General features: G+C 35.9%; 1 protein-coding gene across 1 annotated transcript in view; it reads left to right on the top strand.

Moving 5' to 3' along the window:
* LRP6 (LDL receptor related protein 6) overlaps positions 1-15,505 on the top strand; it is a 143,621-nt gene that overhangs the window by 12,299 nt on the left and 115,817 nt on the right. The window contains exon 2 of the mRNA XM_037164802.2: positions 9,022-9,415. Within this exon, the coding sequence (XP_037020697.1) occupies positions 9,022-9,415 (394 nt within the window). The remainder of the gene's footprint in view (positions 1-9,021; positions 9,416-15,505) is intronic.

The raw sequence follows: 15,505 nt of genomic DNA, 5'->3' as shown, positions 1-15,505 counted from the left end.
CTATTTTATCTTATAAGGAGATTACTTAGAAGGCAAAGAAAAATCTTTTATAACCTTTTTTAAGAGCAGACCAATAACCCAAGAAAATTTTGTCATTTTAATAGAAAACTAAGTTTTAGTTTTACATCAGCGTAATATTTGATACGTGCTTTTTGAAAATCTTACAAATAAGCTTATCAAATTTTAGCTGGCTGTTACCACAACAAACAAAATTCCTTTTTCATGGACTCTTTCTTTATAGCTTTTTATATCTGTTAAAGTTTTGTCCTACATTTCCCTCTTCTCACTCTGGAGGAATTAGTCATTTTACTTTAGGACTGGGTTTTTTTTTTTTTTTTTAATTAACACATCCTACATACTTTGCATACAGGTTCTTTTCTGTAATTATTTCTTCTAGGAGTCTCATTAACATATAAAATTAGAACTTACAATTACAGTATCTACTGTTTTGCAGAGAAAACTATGAGGTGGATAGTTGTGAAATGTCATACGCCAATATACTGACCAAGCATATGAATATACATCTTACAACTTTTTATAGCCATATAGTTTCTCGTAGTGCATCTTGTCAATGTTGGAGAAGTGAGTATGTTCATTAATAGACTCAACTATATCTAGCTTTGGTACCATAAAAACAAGAAGCAAAAAACTGTATATAAAATTGGAGTGCTTATGTGTCAGTGTTCTGTCTTACTTTGAAATGACCTAGGTAATTAATGACTATCCCTGAATTAATTTAGCATAAGTGTGAGTTGTTAAGTTAGTCAAAGATTTTTGGGAACAGTTTCTAAGTTTGCTTATAACTGTTGAAATAAAGCTTGTCAGAATTATGCCAAATACAAATTATGCTATTTATTATATCAGTAAACCTATAAATGTTTAAGAAGAGCATATTCAAGTAGAATAAAAATATATACTTGTGTTATACTTAATGCTGATAACTCAAAAGACATAGCTGTTTTTATTAAACTAGTCTCATTTGCCAAAGGTTTACTTAAGCGTATGTTGGATTCTTATTCGGTTAGTTTCTATAAAAATACTTTTGAAAGTAGAAGTAGTTTAATTTCCTTAATTTTTGGAAATCCTAGTGTCACAGGTGGGCAGAGGTAACCAGGTTCTTGGTGATCGGGGCAAAGAATTGAACCGAACACCCAGAGTTTACAGCAGAGAACATGGGAGCAGGCCAACTCCAAACAGAGACTGACCTCATGGGCTGGAGGGATTCTATTCTCTTAGGGCAGATCGTTCCTGGCTAGTTTTGGCAGGCTTTTACTGAGCATGTACAAGTAGTTGTATTATTTTAAAGCTACTGCGCATGTAGTCTCCCGTGATTTTCCCTGACTGGCCACCAGAGAAGGGGTCGCACAATGTTACTGAATGGATGCCCCCTTTTCCTGGGGTCCTTCTGTCTAGGTTCACTTTGCCTACCACCAGGGAATTACAGCTCTCCATGTTAGAGATTGGTGAAAAGGAAAGGAATTATTTATTCAGGTTATACAGACTTAAAAGTAATGACTTAGTGTCTTCATTAAAATTCCAAAGTCCCTTAAAACACCCACAGACATACATAGTCCTTTCTTCCCCCCTTTGCCCGGTCTGGGGTACCGTATCTCAGGAAAAGAAATAGAAGTCCCGGGCTCAGTTAGCCCCTGATTCTCCCCAGTAATCTGCTTGGCTGGCAGGCCTCCCTTAGTTCCCAGCACCATCGACTGTGTCACTGGGATCTCCAGTTCTTAATCCAAAACCACATGGCACCACCTCATGGCCCACCAGCCAGGAGTCCTTTCACCCCTTTCATTCCTGCAGCATCTCCCTTGCAGTCTTCCAAACTGCTAAGAAAGAGCTCTGTGTCGCTGCTACGTCTTGCTTTCTGGCTTCCTAAGCTGCGTGGTAAAGGGAGACCCAAAGCTGCATGGTTCTTCCTGGCATGGCTGCCGCATGTAGGTTTAAATCCCAGTGCCAGTGTTCCTCTGCAGCCCCATTTCTGACTCTTCCCACAGTGAACTACACCTGCCAGCATTCCTGTATTTTCTGGGCTGCCATAGTAAGCCCAGGCAGGAGTGGCCCCATGGTATGGAGCCAAACATCTCCAAGATCTGGCTCTGTAGCTAGCCAGGGGGAGTTGCCTTCTAGTTACATCCTGGATGGAAGTCACTCCCGTCTCCCTGGCTCAGAGCATGGCCACAGCTATGTAACATACCTATGAAACTAGTTAAAGGCTATAGATACGTTAAATGACTGTTCTAGAGATTATCTGCAGAACTGTTGCTATGCAAAACAATTCTCAATGGCTCTGCTCCATGTGTCCCATTCCTTAGTTCAGACGTGTGGGGGTGAGGACATCCCATATTTTTAATATTCCCTGGACACTCTGAGTTCTGGACCTCATTACAAATCTTCCTTTTTGGGCCCCCCTGGCTGCACCCTCTTACACTAGGAATACTGTCCAGAGATAGGAAAATATTTTATATACATAACATGAAAATATACAAATAGACAAAAGTAGAGAGCTTACAGCTTCAGTTTGAAATTTACAGCTCACTTTTTAACTTTTTTTCCTTTTTTCCCCCCATCATAATTGTGTTTCCTGCCCAGTCAGTTAGTGCTGAAGTATACCCAACAAAGTTTGTGGAAGAGACCTTTGAGATTATCTTTTCCCTGATGGGTAGTCTTATGGAGGGTGTGAACTAAATTTTCAGTTAGGGAACAAAGAGAGACCAAGGACTGTCTGGGTGTGTCTAAAGCTCATTTGAGTAGAGAAAAGATTTTAGCCTGTTTCCAATTCCTTTTTTTTCCATTTTCTTAAATTCAGGTCCCTGAGCTCTTAATGAGTCCCTAGTGGGGAAAAGGGAGTCTTAAAGCTCAAATGACTACAGGAAGGTGAAGGGTTAAATAGGAAGGGAAAGGTCTGACTGGTCGATGTAGGGATGGTGGAGGCTGGGTATTAAAAGAGGATGGAAGAAGGATTCGAGGGAGCCGAAGGGAGGGTCCAGGGTGGTAAAAGGCAGGAAGGAAGAGCACAGTGATGGGAAAGGAGAGGTTTTCCCTAAAACAGTTTTGGCCAAGTTTCCCAAGGAGGATACTGAAGTTCTAAATTGTCTTTAGAAAAATTTTGCCAGTTTTAAAGATACTGAACCTGAAGTAGTTCTGTAAAGGCGAAGTGGCAGTCAGTGGAAGAAGAAGAGGAATGGTACCCACTAAAGTGAGAGCTGTCTGTGAGATTAGATATTTAAGTCAGAGATAAGAATTTAAAGGGTCTGGGCAAGAGGACTGTTCCCCACTGAGGAATCAAGGGAAAAGAGAAGAGGCCTCATAGAAGAGCTGAAAATATTCTCACTTTAGTCAGGGTGTGATTCTCTACTCAGCCAAAAAAATTTTTCTTTGCTTGAAAATACCAAAGTAACTCCTTACCATGTTGCTGTAGACAAGATGGAGCACTGTTTTATGAGTTGAACTCAAGGAATGGTCCCTCCCGGACAGGAAAGGAGTTTAATTGACTCACAAAGTGACATTATTGAGGTGGGGATGGTGCAGATCCATAAGTGAAGCCCAATCCCCATCCAAGTCAGTCACCATAGAGATTTTAAAAATAAATCCTTACTTAGGGAGAGGTTTTATTCGAAAAGACTACTGTATTAGGGAGAATGCTCTGGCCACGGGATATGCAGGCATTTCAAAATCAAACACAAAAAAGGCTTTTCCTTTATAGTAGAAGTGAATAGTGTCTGCAGGGTCTTTGTGGGGGATCGTGACAGGCAGGTGAGGGTTAGCAGATGACAGGACAAGGGCCGTATGATAGATACCTTTTTCTATGGTCAGGTAATACTCAGAATGAGTCCGTAAGAGGGGATTAAGAGTTCTTCATTGGTTTAAGCTGAGAGCTAGCCATAGTTTAGGAGTCTGTGGGGAAGAGAGAAGCCTGACTAACTTTGGTCAGACCAATTCAGTGGGTAAGTAATGGGCATTTCTGAGCACTTGGCCCGTACTTAATGTATAATCCTTTTGGGTTTTTGACAAATAATAATTTTAGACCAGGTTCTGGGAAATTTCATTTTAATATTAGTTAGTGTTCACTGTATTACTTTTCAGTGAACTGCTTGAGAGATTGGAGATAAAATTAGTTATAAGAGGTAGCTTCTGTTCATTCCCAAGGGTGTAGATCCTTGGGAAATACACTTTTAAAAATGCTAATATCAGAAACGTGGTAAAGAACCTAAGGGCTCAAAGGAGGAAAGCTTAGGCAATTGGAAAGATTCATGGAATAGGTAAGATTTGATCCTGGCCTTGAAGGACTTGCTTGCTAGAATAATGAGAGAAAAGTATGGAGTGGGCAGGAAAATGAATACACTGTGGCAGTAGAATAGGATGTGTTCAGAACCAGTTTGTATGATGCAGAGACTGGAATAGGTAAGGTAGAGTCATGGGTACAGTCACGGAAGGTATTGGTGGAGGCTTTTTATTTTAGGCAAAGAACATCAGAAAGCTTTTTGAGTTGGATAGAGTTGAAGTACTGGAAGTAGAAAAGGGAAGGAAGTATGTTGAGATCACTTTAGGGTAAATTAGGTATAAGGTCATGAAGGTCTACAGTAGGATAGTGGTTCTAAAAATGGAAAGAAGAGGCAGATTTAAGGACCTGTTAAAGAAGAATCAACATGACAGTAATTAGCAGACAAAGACTGCTCTAAGGCAGACTAATGATAATGAGATTAGGAAAAGTGTGGTATCATTGACCCTTGAGGGATTTTTTGGGGGGAAGGTATGGGGTGAAGGTAGTGAATTTTAAATTAATGTCAGGAAGAGATGGCCAATAAGGAGTTACAGGTACAGAACTGAAGGTTAGACAGGAGATGATAATTTGAAAATTACCTGAATAGAGTTGCTTGTTGATTTGGTAAATTTTAATAATTTTCTATATTCTCTTATTTGGGTAACAACAGGGAATCTTGGGGGTATTTATATTTGGGAAGTGGAAGATTTGAAACTAAAAGGCAGACAAAGCATGACCAGTAAAACAAGAATGGTAGTATACGCTACATAAGTAAGGATACAACATACCCATATTGAATGCTGCAGAAAGGTCAGAAATTGGGTTTGGCCACTGGATTTGGTTATGAAGACTTGGAGAAAGCAGAGATAGTTGAGTGATGGATAGGAAGTTAGACTAAGGTTAATAGCTAATGGATGGTGGTATGAACTGTATACCAATAGGTAATTTTTGTGGTTAGGAGAAATAAAACTGTGCTACTAGTGATAGCAAGGTTAGGGTTATCAAAACAAAGTTGTTTTTGTTTTTAAAGATTTTATTTACTTTTTAGGCAGGGAGGGAGAAAGAAAGGGAGAGAAACATCAATGTGTGGTTGCCTTTCACGCAGCTCCCTCTGGGGACCTGGTCCTCAACCCAGGCATGTGCCCTGACTGGGAATCAACAGGGGACCCTTTGGTTTGCAGGCTGGTACTCAATCCACTGAGCCACACCAGCCAGGGCAAAACAAAGTTTTTTGATAGCAGGTACCTGACAGGAGCCATCAAAGATACAAGACAGAAAACAATTGATAGAGTAGAGGTAGGGAGGCTGAACCAAAAGTATTGCATTAACCTTAGAAAGGAGGAAAGACAACTTGTCATTTGAGACTTGAGGACAAGTTAAGGGGGGATTGGTGGGATACAGAAAGATTTTTGAGAAGTTTATGTAATAAAGATGTTTAGGATGTAAGACATTTACCTTGCTTCCTGCTTTACTGACTATGTTGAGATGATCTGAGGATGAATAATTCAAAGCATAAAAATTGTCTTTAGGAATGCAGAAAAAAATTTAGAAAGGCTACTAGTGAAAGTTTGTTAGGAAGTTAATAAAGGAAAATAAAGATTCCTACATACCCATGTAGGTTGCACTAAAGAGCTGTTTGGGTTGTTTGGGTGTTAAGAAGTCAGAACTAACTTCTTTGGATGGAAGATACTGAGTGCTTATGTGCTATAACTAGGGGCTAGTGTGTGTGGGTCCCGTGTATTTCTTTAGTAGATTAAAACAGTGTTGCTGGAGGGAAGAGATGGGTGGAGGTGGAAGTGGGTATAAGGGGGATAAATGGCAATGGAAAAATACAATAAAAAATAAACTATTACAAAACAGTATTGTATATCAAATTATACCCTTTAGCTATCTCGTTAATATATTAATGAATAGATATTGGTGACATCATTGCGGAAAGTATTCAAGTTGCAGAATAGTAGTTAGGGTTGCCCTTTTTTTTTAAAATAAAGATTTTATTTATTTGTTTTTAGAGAGTGGAGAAGGGAGAGAGAGAGGGGGAGAGAAAACACATGTGCCCTCACCGGGGAATCGAACTGGTGACCTTTCGATTTTCTGGATGGCACCCAACCAACTGAGCCGTACGGTCAGGGTTGTGATTGCCTTTTAATATGTGTAGATTTACATAGAGTCTTTTAGAAATCCTTAATTATAACCAGTAGTGCTAACTTAAACAGGAACACTTTTTCTCTTGTACAATGAGTGAGACCGTAAATGACCAGACAGTTTCTTTGCATTTTGTACACAAGGTGTTCAGTAGAAATGTTCACATTTGACTTAAAAGTCATAAAAGACATTTAACTATTACTTAATGCTGAATTGGCATGCAGTTTTCCAAGAATCGTGCCATAAAGAAAGGTGCCCAATAAATATTACCGCTCTTGGATTTTAAGTTGTAAGTGCACTGGGGTTATTTCTTAGCCCCGCGCAGCATTTAGCATTCCGCCCTTAACTGGAAGGGACCCTTTTTCTGATTATTATAATTGGCCCATGTTATGATGCGTATTGTAAGATAATGCAGTGGACACTGTAGGGACTGATAAATCAGTGTGATGTATGAAAGCCTGAAATGAATTAAAAGTGAAATCTGTGAGGGAAATTTATTAATTTGCAAATAGCAGCAGTAAATGTGCAGAATAAGCAGCAAGGACTCATTGTCACTTTTTAAAAAGCTATCTACTCATTAGTTTTTGACTAAGAAAGTTGGATTTAAGCTTAGAAGGGAAGTTCATATTTGTTGTACTTACAGATGAAAATATTGGGACTTCATAACACCATTTGGCAGACAGAGTCTGTAGATTGGCTTAAACAGCACTTTTTCTTAGGCACTTCAAGTTTTTGAAATTAGTTTCTTTTTAAAATTTTAATCTTGATTTTTTCCATTACCATTTAGTCCCCGTACACCTGCCTCCCCTCAGCAATCACCAGATTGTTGTCCATGTGTCCTTTTTCCTTTGAAATGTCTTAAAAAAAGAGGGAGTGGTTGCTTTTAAATGATACTTGGTCTTGGCTTTGGATGACACATTTTAAACCTTTAGCAAGTAATTGTGAGAAAAGATCATGTTAATTATTGCATCATAACTGGCCATATTTTCGCTGCCTCTTCGTGTTCTTCACCTCAGCCTGTGCTGTATGACCACTTGTCTATTTAAATTTTAATGAATTAAGATTAAATGAAAAAAAATTAAGTATCTTAGTCACACTAGCCACATTTTAAGTGCCCTATAGCCTCATGTGGCCAGTGGCTCCTGCATTGCATACTGAAGAGAACCTTTCCATCATCACAGAAAGTTCTGTTGTATGGTGGTGCTCTAGATCTTTAATTACTTTTGATACCAGGAGAGTAAATGTCTAAAACCTGGAACAGATACTTAAAAAAGAACCAAAACCATAAAATTTGTACTACTTCAGTCATAATAGTAGCTTCAGCTTTCTCAAAGTTAAATATTATTTAGGATAAGATTTATATTTAGTTTTGGTATTAGGTCTTACTCAAAGGTCATTCTAATAATAATAAAAGAGAATAGCCCCGGCTGGTGTAGCTCAGTGGATTGAGTGCGGACAAAGGGTTGCCAGTTTGATTCCCAGTCAGGGCACCTGCCTGGGTTGTGGGAGGTCCCTGGTAAGAGGCGCGTGAGAGGCAAGCACACACTGATGTTTCTCTCCCTCTCTTCTCCCTCCCTTTCCCTCTCTCTAAAAATAAATAAAATCTTTTAAAAATAATAATATAAAAGGGAATAAAATAGTTATATTAAGACCTATCTCTGCCAGACTATTTAATAGTTTTATTGAGATATAATTGCTATAAAATAAATTGCATGTGTAAAGTGTAAAATTTAATAAGTTCTGACATATGAATACATCTCTGGAACCATCATCATAGTCAATATAATTGTAGCCATCTGCAAAAGTTTCCTTATATCCCTTTATAGTCCTTGTCTCCCATTCTTTTTCACCTTCCCTCCTGTTTCCAAACAACCACTGATCTGCTTTTCATCACAATAATTTGAATTTTCTAAAATTTTATATAGATGGAGTCATGCAATGTGTATTCATATTTTGTCTGATTTCTTTCACTGTACATAATTATTTTGTTATTCACCCATATTAGTTGTACAAATAGTTTTACTTTTTATTATATGAATATATCATAATTTATTCATCCATTAGTTTGTTAATGATATTTAGGTTGATTCCAGTTTGGGTTATTGGGTTTGGGTTAAGATGAAAGGCAAACGATGTTTCTCACATTGATGGTTTCCTCCCTCTCTTTCTCCTTTCCTTCCCCTCTCTCTAAAAATATATAAATAAAATATTAAAAAAAAAGACCACATCTTAAAAAAAAAATTAAGAAGAAACTGCCAAACTGTTTTCTAAGGTGGCTGTACCATTTCACATTGTCCTAGTAGAGTGTGAGCATTCCTGTAACTCCATATTCTTGCCCATTTTCGGTATGGCCAGACTTTTTAATTTCATCCGACAGACCATTTTAACGAGAAAAGACTGTCCTGGTAGAATTAATATTCTCTCTGGCAACTTTCTGTATTTAAAATGCTGCAAATATTTCCTTTGTGAAAAGATTTTAAGGCCATCTTCTATGGATTTATTTACTCTTTTTTTGATAGTATTTATTTCCTGATTCTGATTTGAACTCATTTATGAGAACCAATACATTTCCTTTCATTTACTTACATATTTTTCTTTTTTTATTCTAGCGGCCCCTTTGTTGCTTTATGCAAACAGACGGGACTTACGATTGGTTGATGCTACAAATGGCAAAGAGAATGCTACGATTGTAGTTGGGGGCTTGGAGGATGCAGCTGCGGTGGACTTTGTGTTTGGTCATGGCTTGATATACTGGAGTGATGTCAGCGAAGAAGCCATTAAACGAACAGAGTTTAACAAAACTGAGAGTGTACAGAATGTTGTCGTTTCTGGATTATTGTCTCCTGATGGGCTGGCATGTGATTGGCTTGGAGAAAAATTGTACTGGACAGATTCTGAAACTAATCGGATTGAAGTTTCTAATCTAGATGGATCTTTACGAAAAGTTTTATTTTGGCAAGAGTTGGATCAACCTAGAGCTATTGCCTTAGATCCTTCCAGTGGGTAAGTTTTGTGTAATGTACAAAGGGTATTGCATCTCCTCCTGATTTCTCTCCTCTAGAGTAGTCCCCTCTCATCCCCAAGAAAAAAACAAAGAGCAAAAACCAAATTTTATATTCTTTGGGCTTTTTTGTCAAGTAGACTTGAATGTGGGAATTTATATTGTGTTCTTAGGGTGTTTCTGTAAATAGTTTTATGTTTCTAATACCACTTATGTTATAGCCATATTTATAGTTCTTGGTTTTTCTTCTCTGTTATTTTTTGTAACTGTGAGAGGATAATTAGAAACAGGAGAAGGAATGAAGGCTGAATGAGAGTAGTATTTGATAGCTCTATTTGATTATAGAAAATAACCTGCATCTTACAACTTTTGTTTTATATATGTAGTCATTTTGTGATACTAGTGTCTTTTATATTAAACTGTGAAGTATTTAATGTCAGTATTCAATGAAAAATAAAAATAAAATTGTTAAATAATTTGTTTCTAGATAGATAAACATGTATTTGCTATAAAGGTTTATTTTCACATGAGAAGGGAAACTTAAAGCCATAAATCCCCTTAGAAAATTGGAACTGTGTCCTCACATGCCTCTTTATTACTGTGCTTCAATCCTGCTGTATACAGTTCCTTGATATTTCTGTGTTGAATACATTGTCATACCAGACTCTGTCTTAGCTAGGTATAGATGACTATCTCAACAGGAACCTGAAATTAGTTACTAATAATTGATACAAATCTAAAGATAAATAACTTGTAAATAACTTTTAATATTTTGTTTTCTTTGACTTTCAAGTATGTTGCTTTAAAACTTACTTATAAAAGGGAATGTATTATTATGTAATAAAATAGAACTTGGGGAAAATGAAAGACAGGTTTATATTTGTTCCTTTGTCTTGATACCAGGCCTTATTTGGTGACAGAGATTAAAGAAGATGCTACATTGTAGGGAAATGAAAATACTTGCTTGACTCTAAGAGAAAACATGAGCAGTAGTCTAGTGAAACTTTAGGATGAGTTTTGAAAAACACAAATATGTATGGTTTATATAACAAAAATTATTATATTTTTTAGAGGGACATTAAGATATCTGCTAAAGTTAAATGGTCACTTGATAATGCATCAGGAAATATTATAGTGGCTCTTGTGGTAGGTAAAAGAATTGAATGTCCCAAGGAGAAGGTCACAGTTGTTGGATATGCAGTGATTTGTCCTGACAATTTGGTTGTTGAGAACTTGCAAGACATTTTTCAGAAATGTAATCTGTGTTCTGCCAACAAAGTTTGTAAGTCTTGGGTAATGTTGAAATGTTTCTGGGGTTGCTGCTTTGTAGAATGCACAGGGTTTTGGTGATCATTAGGGAGTAATATTTTGATGAAAAGGTAAATAGTTCTTTTTGACAAATTCAATTTTACAGTAAGGGCGATGATGGAAATTCACCCGAGTATCTATTATTAAATGGTTAGTATGTTTAGAGCTCTGCCTTTTGTACTTTTGTTGGAGAGAGAGGTGGTATCTCTAAGGATTTGCTATCTAAGAACATAAAACTTAGGAGAGAGATAACTTTTCCTTCTTCAAAATATGTTTATTTGCATTATGTAGTATGTGTATGTAGAGGGGAGAGTGGTAGTGGTAAAGGAATTAGAGGAGGCGCCAGAGCTGATAAGGAAGACGGTGGATAAAATGACTGCATTTCCACAACTCTGGAGCAGCATTTGATGATTTCTGTATGTGCTAATGATTATGTGACAGTTCCTCTCTAAATTCAGAGGAATTTATAGGCAACTCTTGGCTATTCATGGTTTAGTAGTTTAATTAGTAAATGAATCATTATCACTTAGTAGTAAAGCTAATGAGCTTTACTTCAGGAATGCTGGTCTGATAAGTGTCTTAGAAGGTTTGCCATTTGATTAAAAAGCACATTAGAGTTTCTGCGGCTTTATCCATGATACTTCCCAGAATTGAAGGCAGGAATTCATGGAAGACTCAACTGGTGAAGGAACTAGAAGAATCAACAATAATGTGCTTCGAAGGTAGAAAGTAGTATTATTTAAGCTTCTAAGGGATGTTCAATGAAGAATAACTGTATTTTTGATGTTTATGGTTAGTGTTGCATTTGTGTGTGTAAATTTACCCCCTCTGAACAGTCCTCCTAATTAAAAAAAATTTTTTTGGGGGGGAGGGGTGGTTTTGTGTCATATGGCTATTTTTAAAATTATGCAAGTGGAAAAAAACAATGCAGCCAAATGGTATACATTTGATAATTACCATGATAGGATGTATTTAAAATTCTATTTTAAACTCACACATTTAAGTACATATTCTGTCAGTCCGTCTTTCATGTTGATCTTAGATTTGTGTTAAGGGTTGTGATTTTAACAGAAAAGTAATTTTATATTGAGTACATCACTTATCAAACAGAAGAAATGATATCCACATTTATTTTTTGGGAAAAGTGTAGTTTTCTTTCCAGAGAAAGTACATGAAAACAGTGCTGAGGAAAAATGTAGGCTTTATTAGAGTTCCAGGATCCTGGGTTATGAGGTTCAGAAGAGCTGACTGAGCTTGCTCTCAGATCAGCTTATGTAAAAGGAAAGCTATTGAATGACTAGTATTGTTTGAGCCCTGGGAACTAGTGCAGACATCTGTGTGCTTTCGGATGTATGGAGTTCTTTGTATAATCAGTCCATTTAGCCTAGACTGAAGGATGATTTTTATTTCCTTCTCTAAGTTTGGCCTCTATTAGTCTGAGTTTTTTTTTTTTCTTTTCAGTGACTGGCAGTGTACAGTTCAGAATAAGGAACAGGAAAATGTGTATAGCAGTTGTTCCAGAAATTAACAACTAAAGTTACAGAAAGCAGTATCCTTACTTTATTCCTGACTGCTCCTGATAATGGAGTTCCTTAATCTGTTCCATAATGACTGTACTAATCTTAGTGATGTTGAGGATCTGCTGTTTGGAATACAAATAAAGCAGTCCTAAGGTTTTGAATTTTTTAAAAGGATTTGTTCATATTCTAAGTCATTTTGGATATTTTTTAAAGAGTTAAACTTTAATGATTCAGTCAGAAGTGAATTCCTACTGAACAGCTTTGGATAATATACAGGTGACTCTTGAAAAACACAGGGGTTAGGGACTCCAACCCCCTGTGCAGTCAAATATACACACAGAATTTTTGACTCCTCCCATAACTTAACTACTGATAGCCTGCTGTTTACGGGAAGCCTTACTGATAATGAAAACAATCATTTAACATGTTTGTTTGTTATTTAATCTTACAATAAAGTAAGCTAGAGAAAAGAAAGTGTTATTGAGAAAATCATACGTGATAAAAAATATATTTACAGTTATTGAAAAATTTCCTTGTGTAAGTGGACCTGTGCAGTTCAAACCTGTATTATTCAAGGGTCAGCTGTATGTTTTAAAAATACATTTTTATTATTGTATTAACAACACTAGCACTTCTCCTTTAAAACCCTTGCAGACTTAACTTAATGGAAAAAGAGTGGTTTGTAATGTCCCTATCAATTTTACACATACAATTGTCATATCTTGAGTATGTTTAAAAGTATTTTCTATACTGGTATATCCCAGATGACAGCAATAGTTCCTGCCACATAGTAGGTGTTCAGTAAATATTTTTCGAGTGACTGGACTTTATATTTTCTTTTATAATCCTGTTCGTTTTCATTGTTAGGGGAGAAAGCTTTCTCTAAGTCAGTGTAAATTTTAGCATGGGCGCTTATGAATTCTAAATCTATATGGTTTTGATTACAGTAGTTTATTTAAAACATAATTAAAAGTTTTTTTTAACAGAAGTTATTAACATTATATTTTATAAAAATATACTTGTTGGAGCTTGTTTTATGTCACACCTTGTTCTGTTCTGAAAGATGTCTTGGTAGTTTGGGAACCCTACTTTCTATCCATAAAATCTAGAGCTGGTTGGGAATGTTACACAACTTCTAGCTAAATGCTGTTACTTTTGGGTGAGGAAACCAAAGCCTTTGGCCAAGATAAGATAAGAGAAAGCCAGATTCTTAGTTGAGATTTTCTAAGTCTATGTGTGGTTGGTGGGTGTTGTTCGTTAAAAGTATCTTGCTGAAGCTATGTTTTATTGTTGTTTTGTTTTACAAATGAATTATTCTTAAAAATGCAACATGGTAGCTTTATTTCAAGGAGACTATTATAAATTCTGTTTTTTAATTTTATTCACTGTATCAGTTTCTTATTTTGCCATTACTTTTTGCTGCCTTCTGCTTGAAGCATATTCTTTAATATTTCTTTGAGCAAAGTTCTGCTAACAATAAACCTTTGGTTTTATCTGAAAATGTATTTATTTTGCCCTCATTTTTGAAATGATAATTGATTGTAGAATTATAGGTGAGACTTATTTTTACTAAGTCCTTTGAAGGTATTATGACTTTGTCACTTTAATAAATCTGTTTTCTAATTATTGTTGCCTCGTAAAGTATTTTTTTCCTGGTTGTTTAAAAGCGTCCCTTAACTTTTGATATATTTCAAAATATACCTCTGTGTCTAGAAGTGGTTATATTTTAATTTACCCTGCTTATAATTCATGTTTCTAGAAGTTAATTCTTATTGTTAATTGTTAATTCTAGAAAATTATTATCCATTATTTCTTACTTTTCCTTCATTTTTTTAAGTCTCCTTTGGAACCCTTGTTGAATGTATGATGGATTGTCTTGATTTTCTGCTCCATACCTCTTAATCTTGCTTTTATAGCATCCATCTCTTTATCTCTCTAAATTACTTTCTGGTTAATTTTTGTATTTGCCTTCCATATAACTAATTCTTTCTTTAGTTGTGCCTAATTTTATAATTTATAATGAATTAATTGAGTTTTAAGATGATTGGCTATATTTTGCTTTTGTGGAAATTCTTTAGTCTCCTCATTAGACAGACTTACGAGAAAATGTCAACCTGTGTAAAAGTATAATGTGTCAATAATTGTAGACTTAAAAAGAGTTTCCAAAAATAGTACACAATTCTTGTATAATCTTCACCACATTTCCCATAATATTCATATTTTATATAACCATAGAACAGTTATCTAGATCAGGACATTAATGTGATACAATACTATTAACTAATCTGTAGACTATATTTGAATTTTTCCAGTTTTCCCACTAGAGTCCATTTTCTGGTGTAGAATCTCATATTTCATTTTGTTGTTATTTCCTTAGTCTTGTCTAATCTGAGATATTTTTGCAGTTTTTGTCTTCATAACCTTGACCTTCTGAAAATTACTGGCCATTTTGTAGAATGTCTTCCAGTTTGGATTTGTCTGATGTTTTCTTATGATGAGATTAAGGTTATGCATTTTTGTCAAGAATAGCAGACAAGTGATGTTTTGCTCTTCTCAGGGCATATTAGGTACGTGATGTGGAAACTGGTGATGTTATATTTGATCACTTGCTTATGGTGGTGTTTGTCAGGGTTTTTTTTTAAACAACATTTACTATTTTTTCCTTGTAATAAACATTCATGTCTATGCAATTATTCTGTTTCTCATCATGCTTTTATCCATTAACATTAGCATTCTTTGATAGTTTTTGCCTGTAACAGATATTACTGTGGTGCTTGCCAAATGGTGATTTTTCTAGTTCCATTCTTCCCTCCTGTATACATTATTAGTTAGAATCTGCCTTAAGGAGGGGCTGTCCTATCTCTCCCACTTAATTTATTTATTCAGTTAATTATATTAGTGTATACTCATGGGCACTTATGTTATTCTATAGGTTATAATCCATTATTATTTCTTGCTTATATTGTCCCAGATTTAGTCATTGGGAGCACCTTTTGACTTGTTCCTGTGTCTTTTTGACAATCCCTCATCATGTTTTAAGCACTTTTTTACTATCTGGAAGCACAAAATGTTCCAGATTTATCTTGTCCTTTTATTGCCTCACCCTTGGAATCAAATGCTATTTAGAAACTAAGATCTGAGCATTTTATAACAACAAAATTTATTGCTCACAGTTCTGGAGGCTGGGAAGCCTAAGATCAAGGTGCCAGCATGGTCCCCTTCTGGTGAGGGCCTTTCTGGTTCTTAGTTGGTGCCTGCTTGCTG

This window comes from Artibeus jamaicensis, unplaced genomic scaffold (assembly GCF_021234435.1).
Source record: "Artibeus jamaicensis isolate MK-2021 breed Jamaican fruit bat unplaced genomic scaffold, CSHL_Jam_final contig_233, whole genome shotgun sequence".
Lineage (NCBI taxonomy): Eukaryota > Metazoa > Chordata > Mammalia > Chiroptera > Phyllostomidae > Artibeus > Artibeus jamaicensis.
This window is presented reverse-complemented; position numbering and strand designations above follow the sequence as displayed.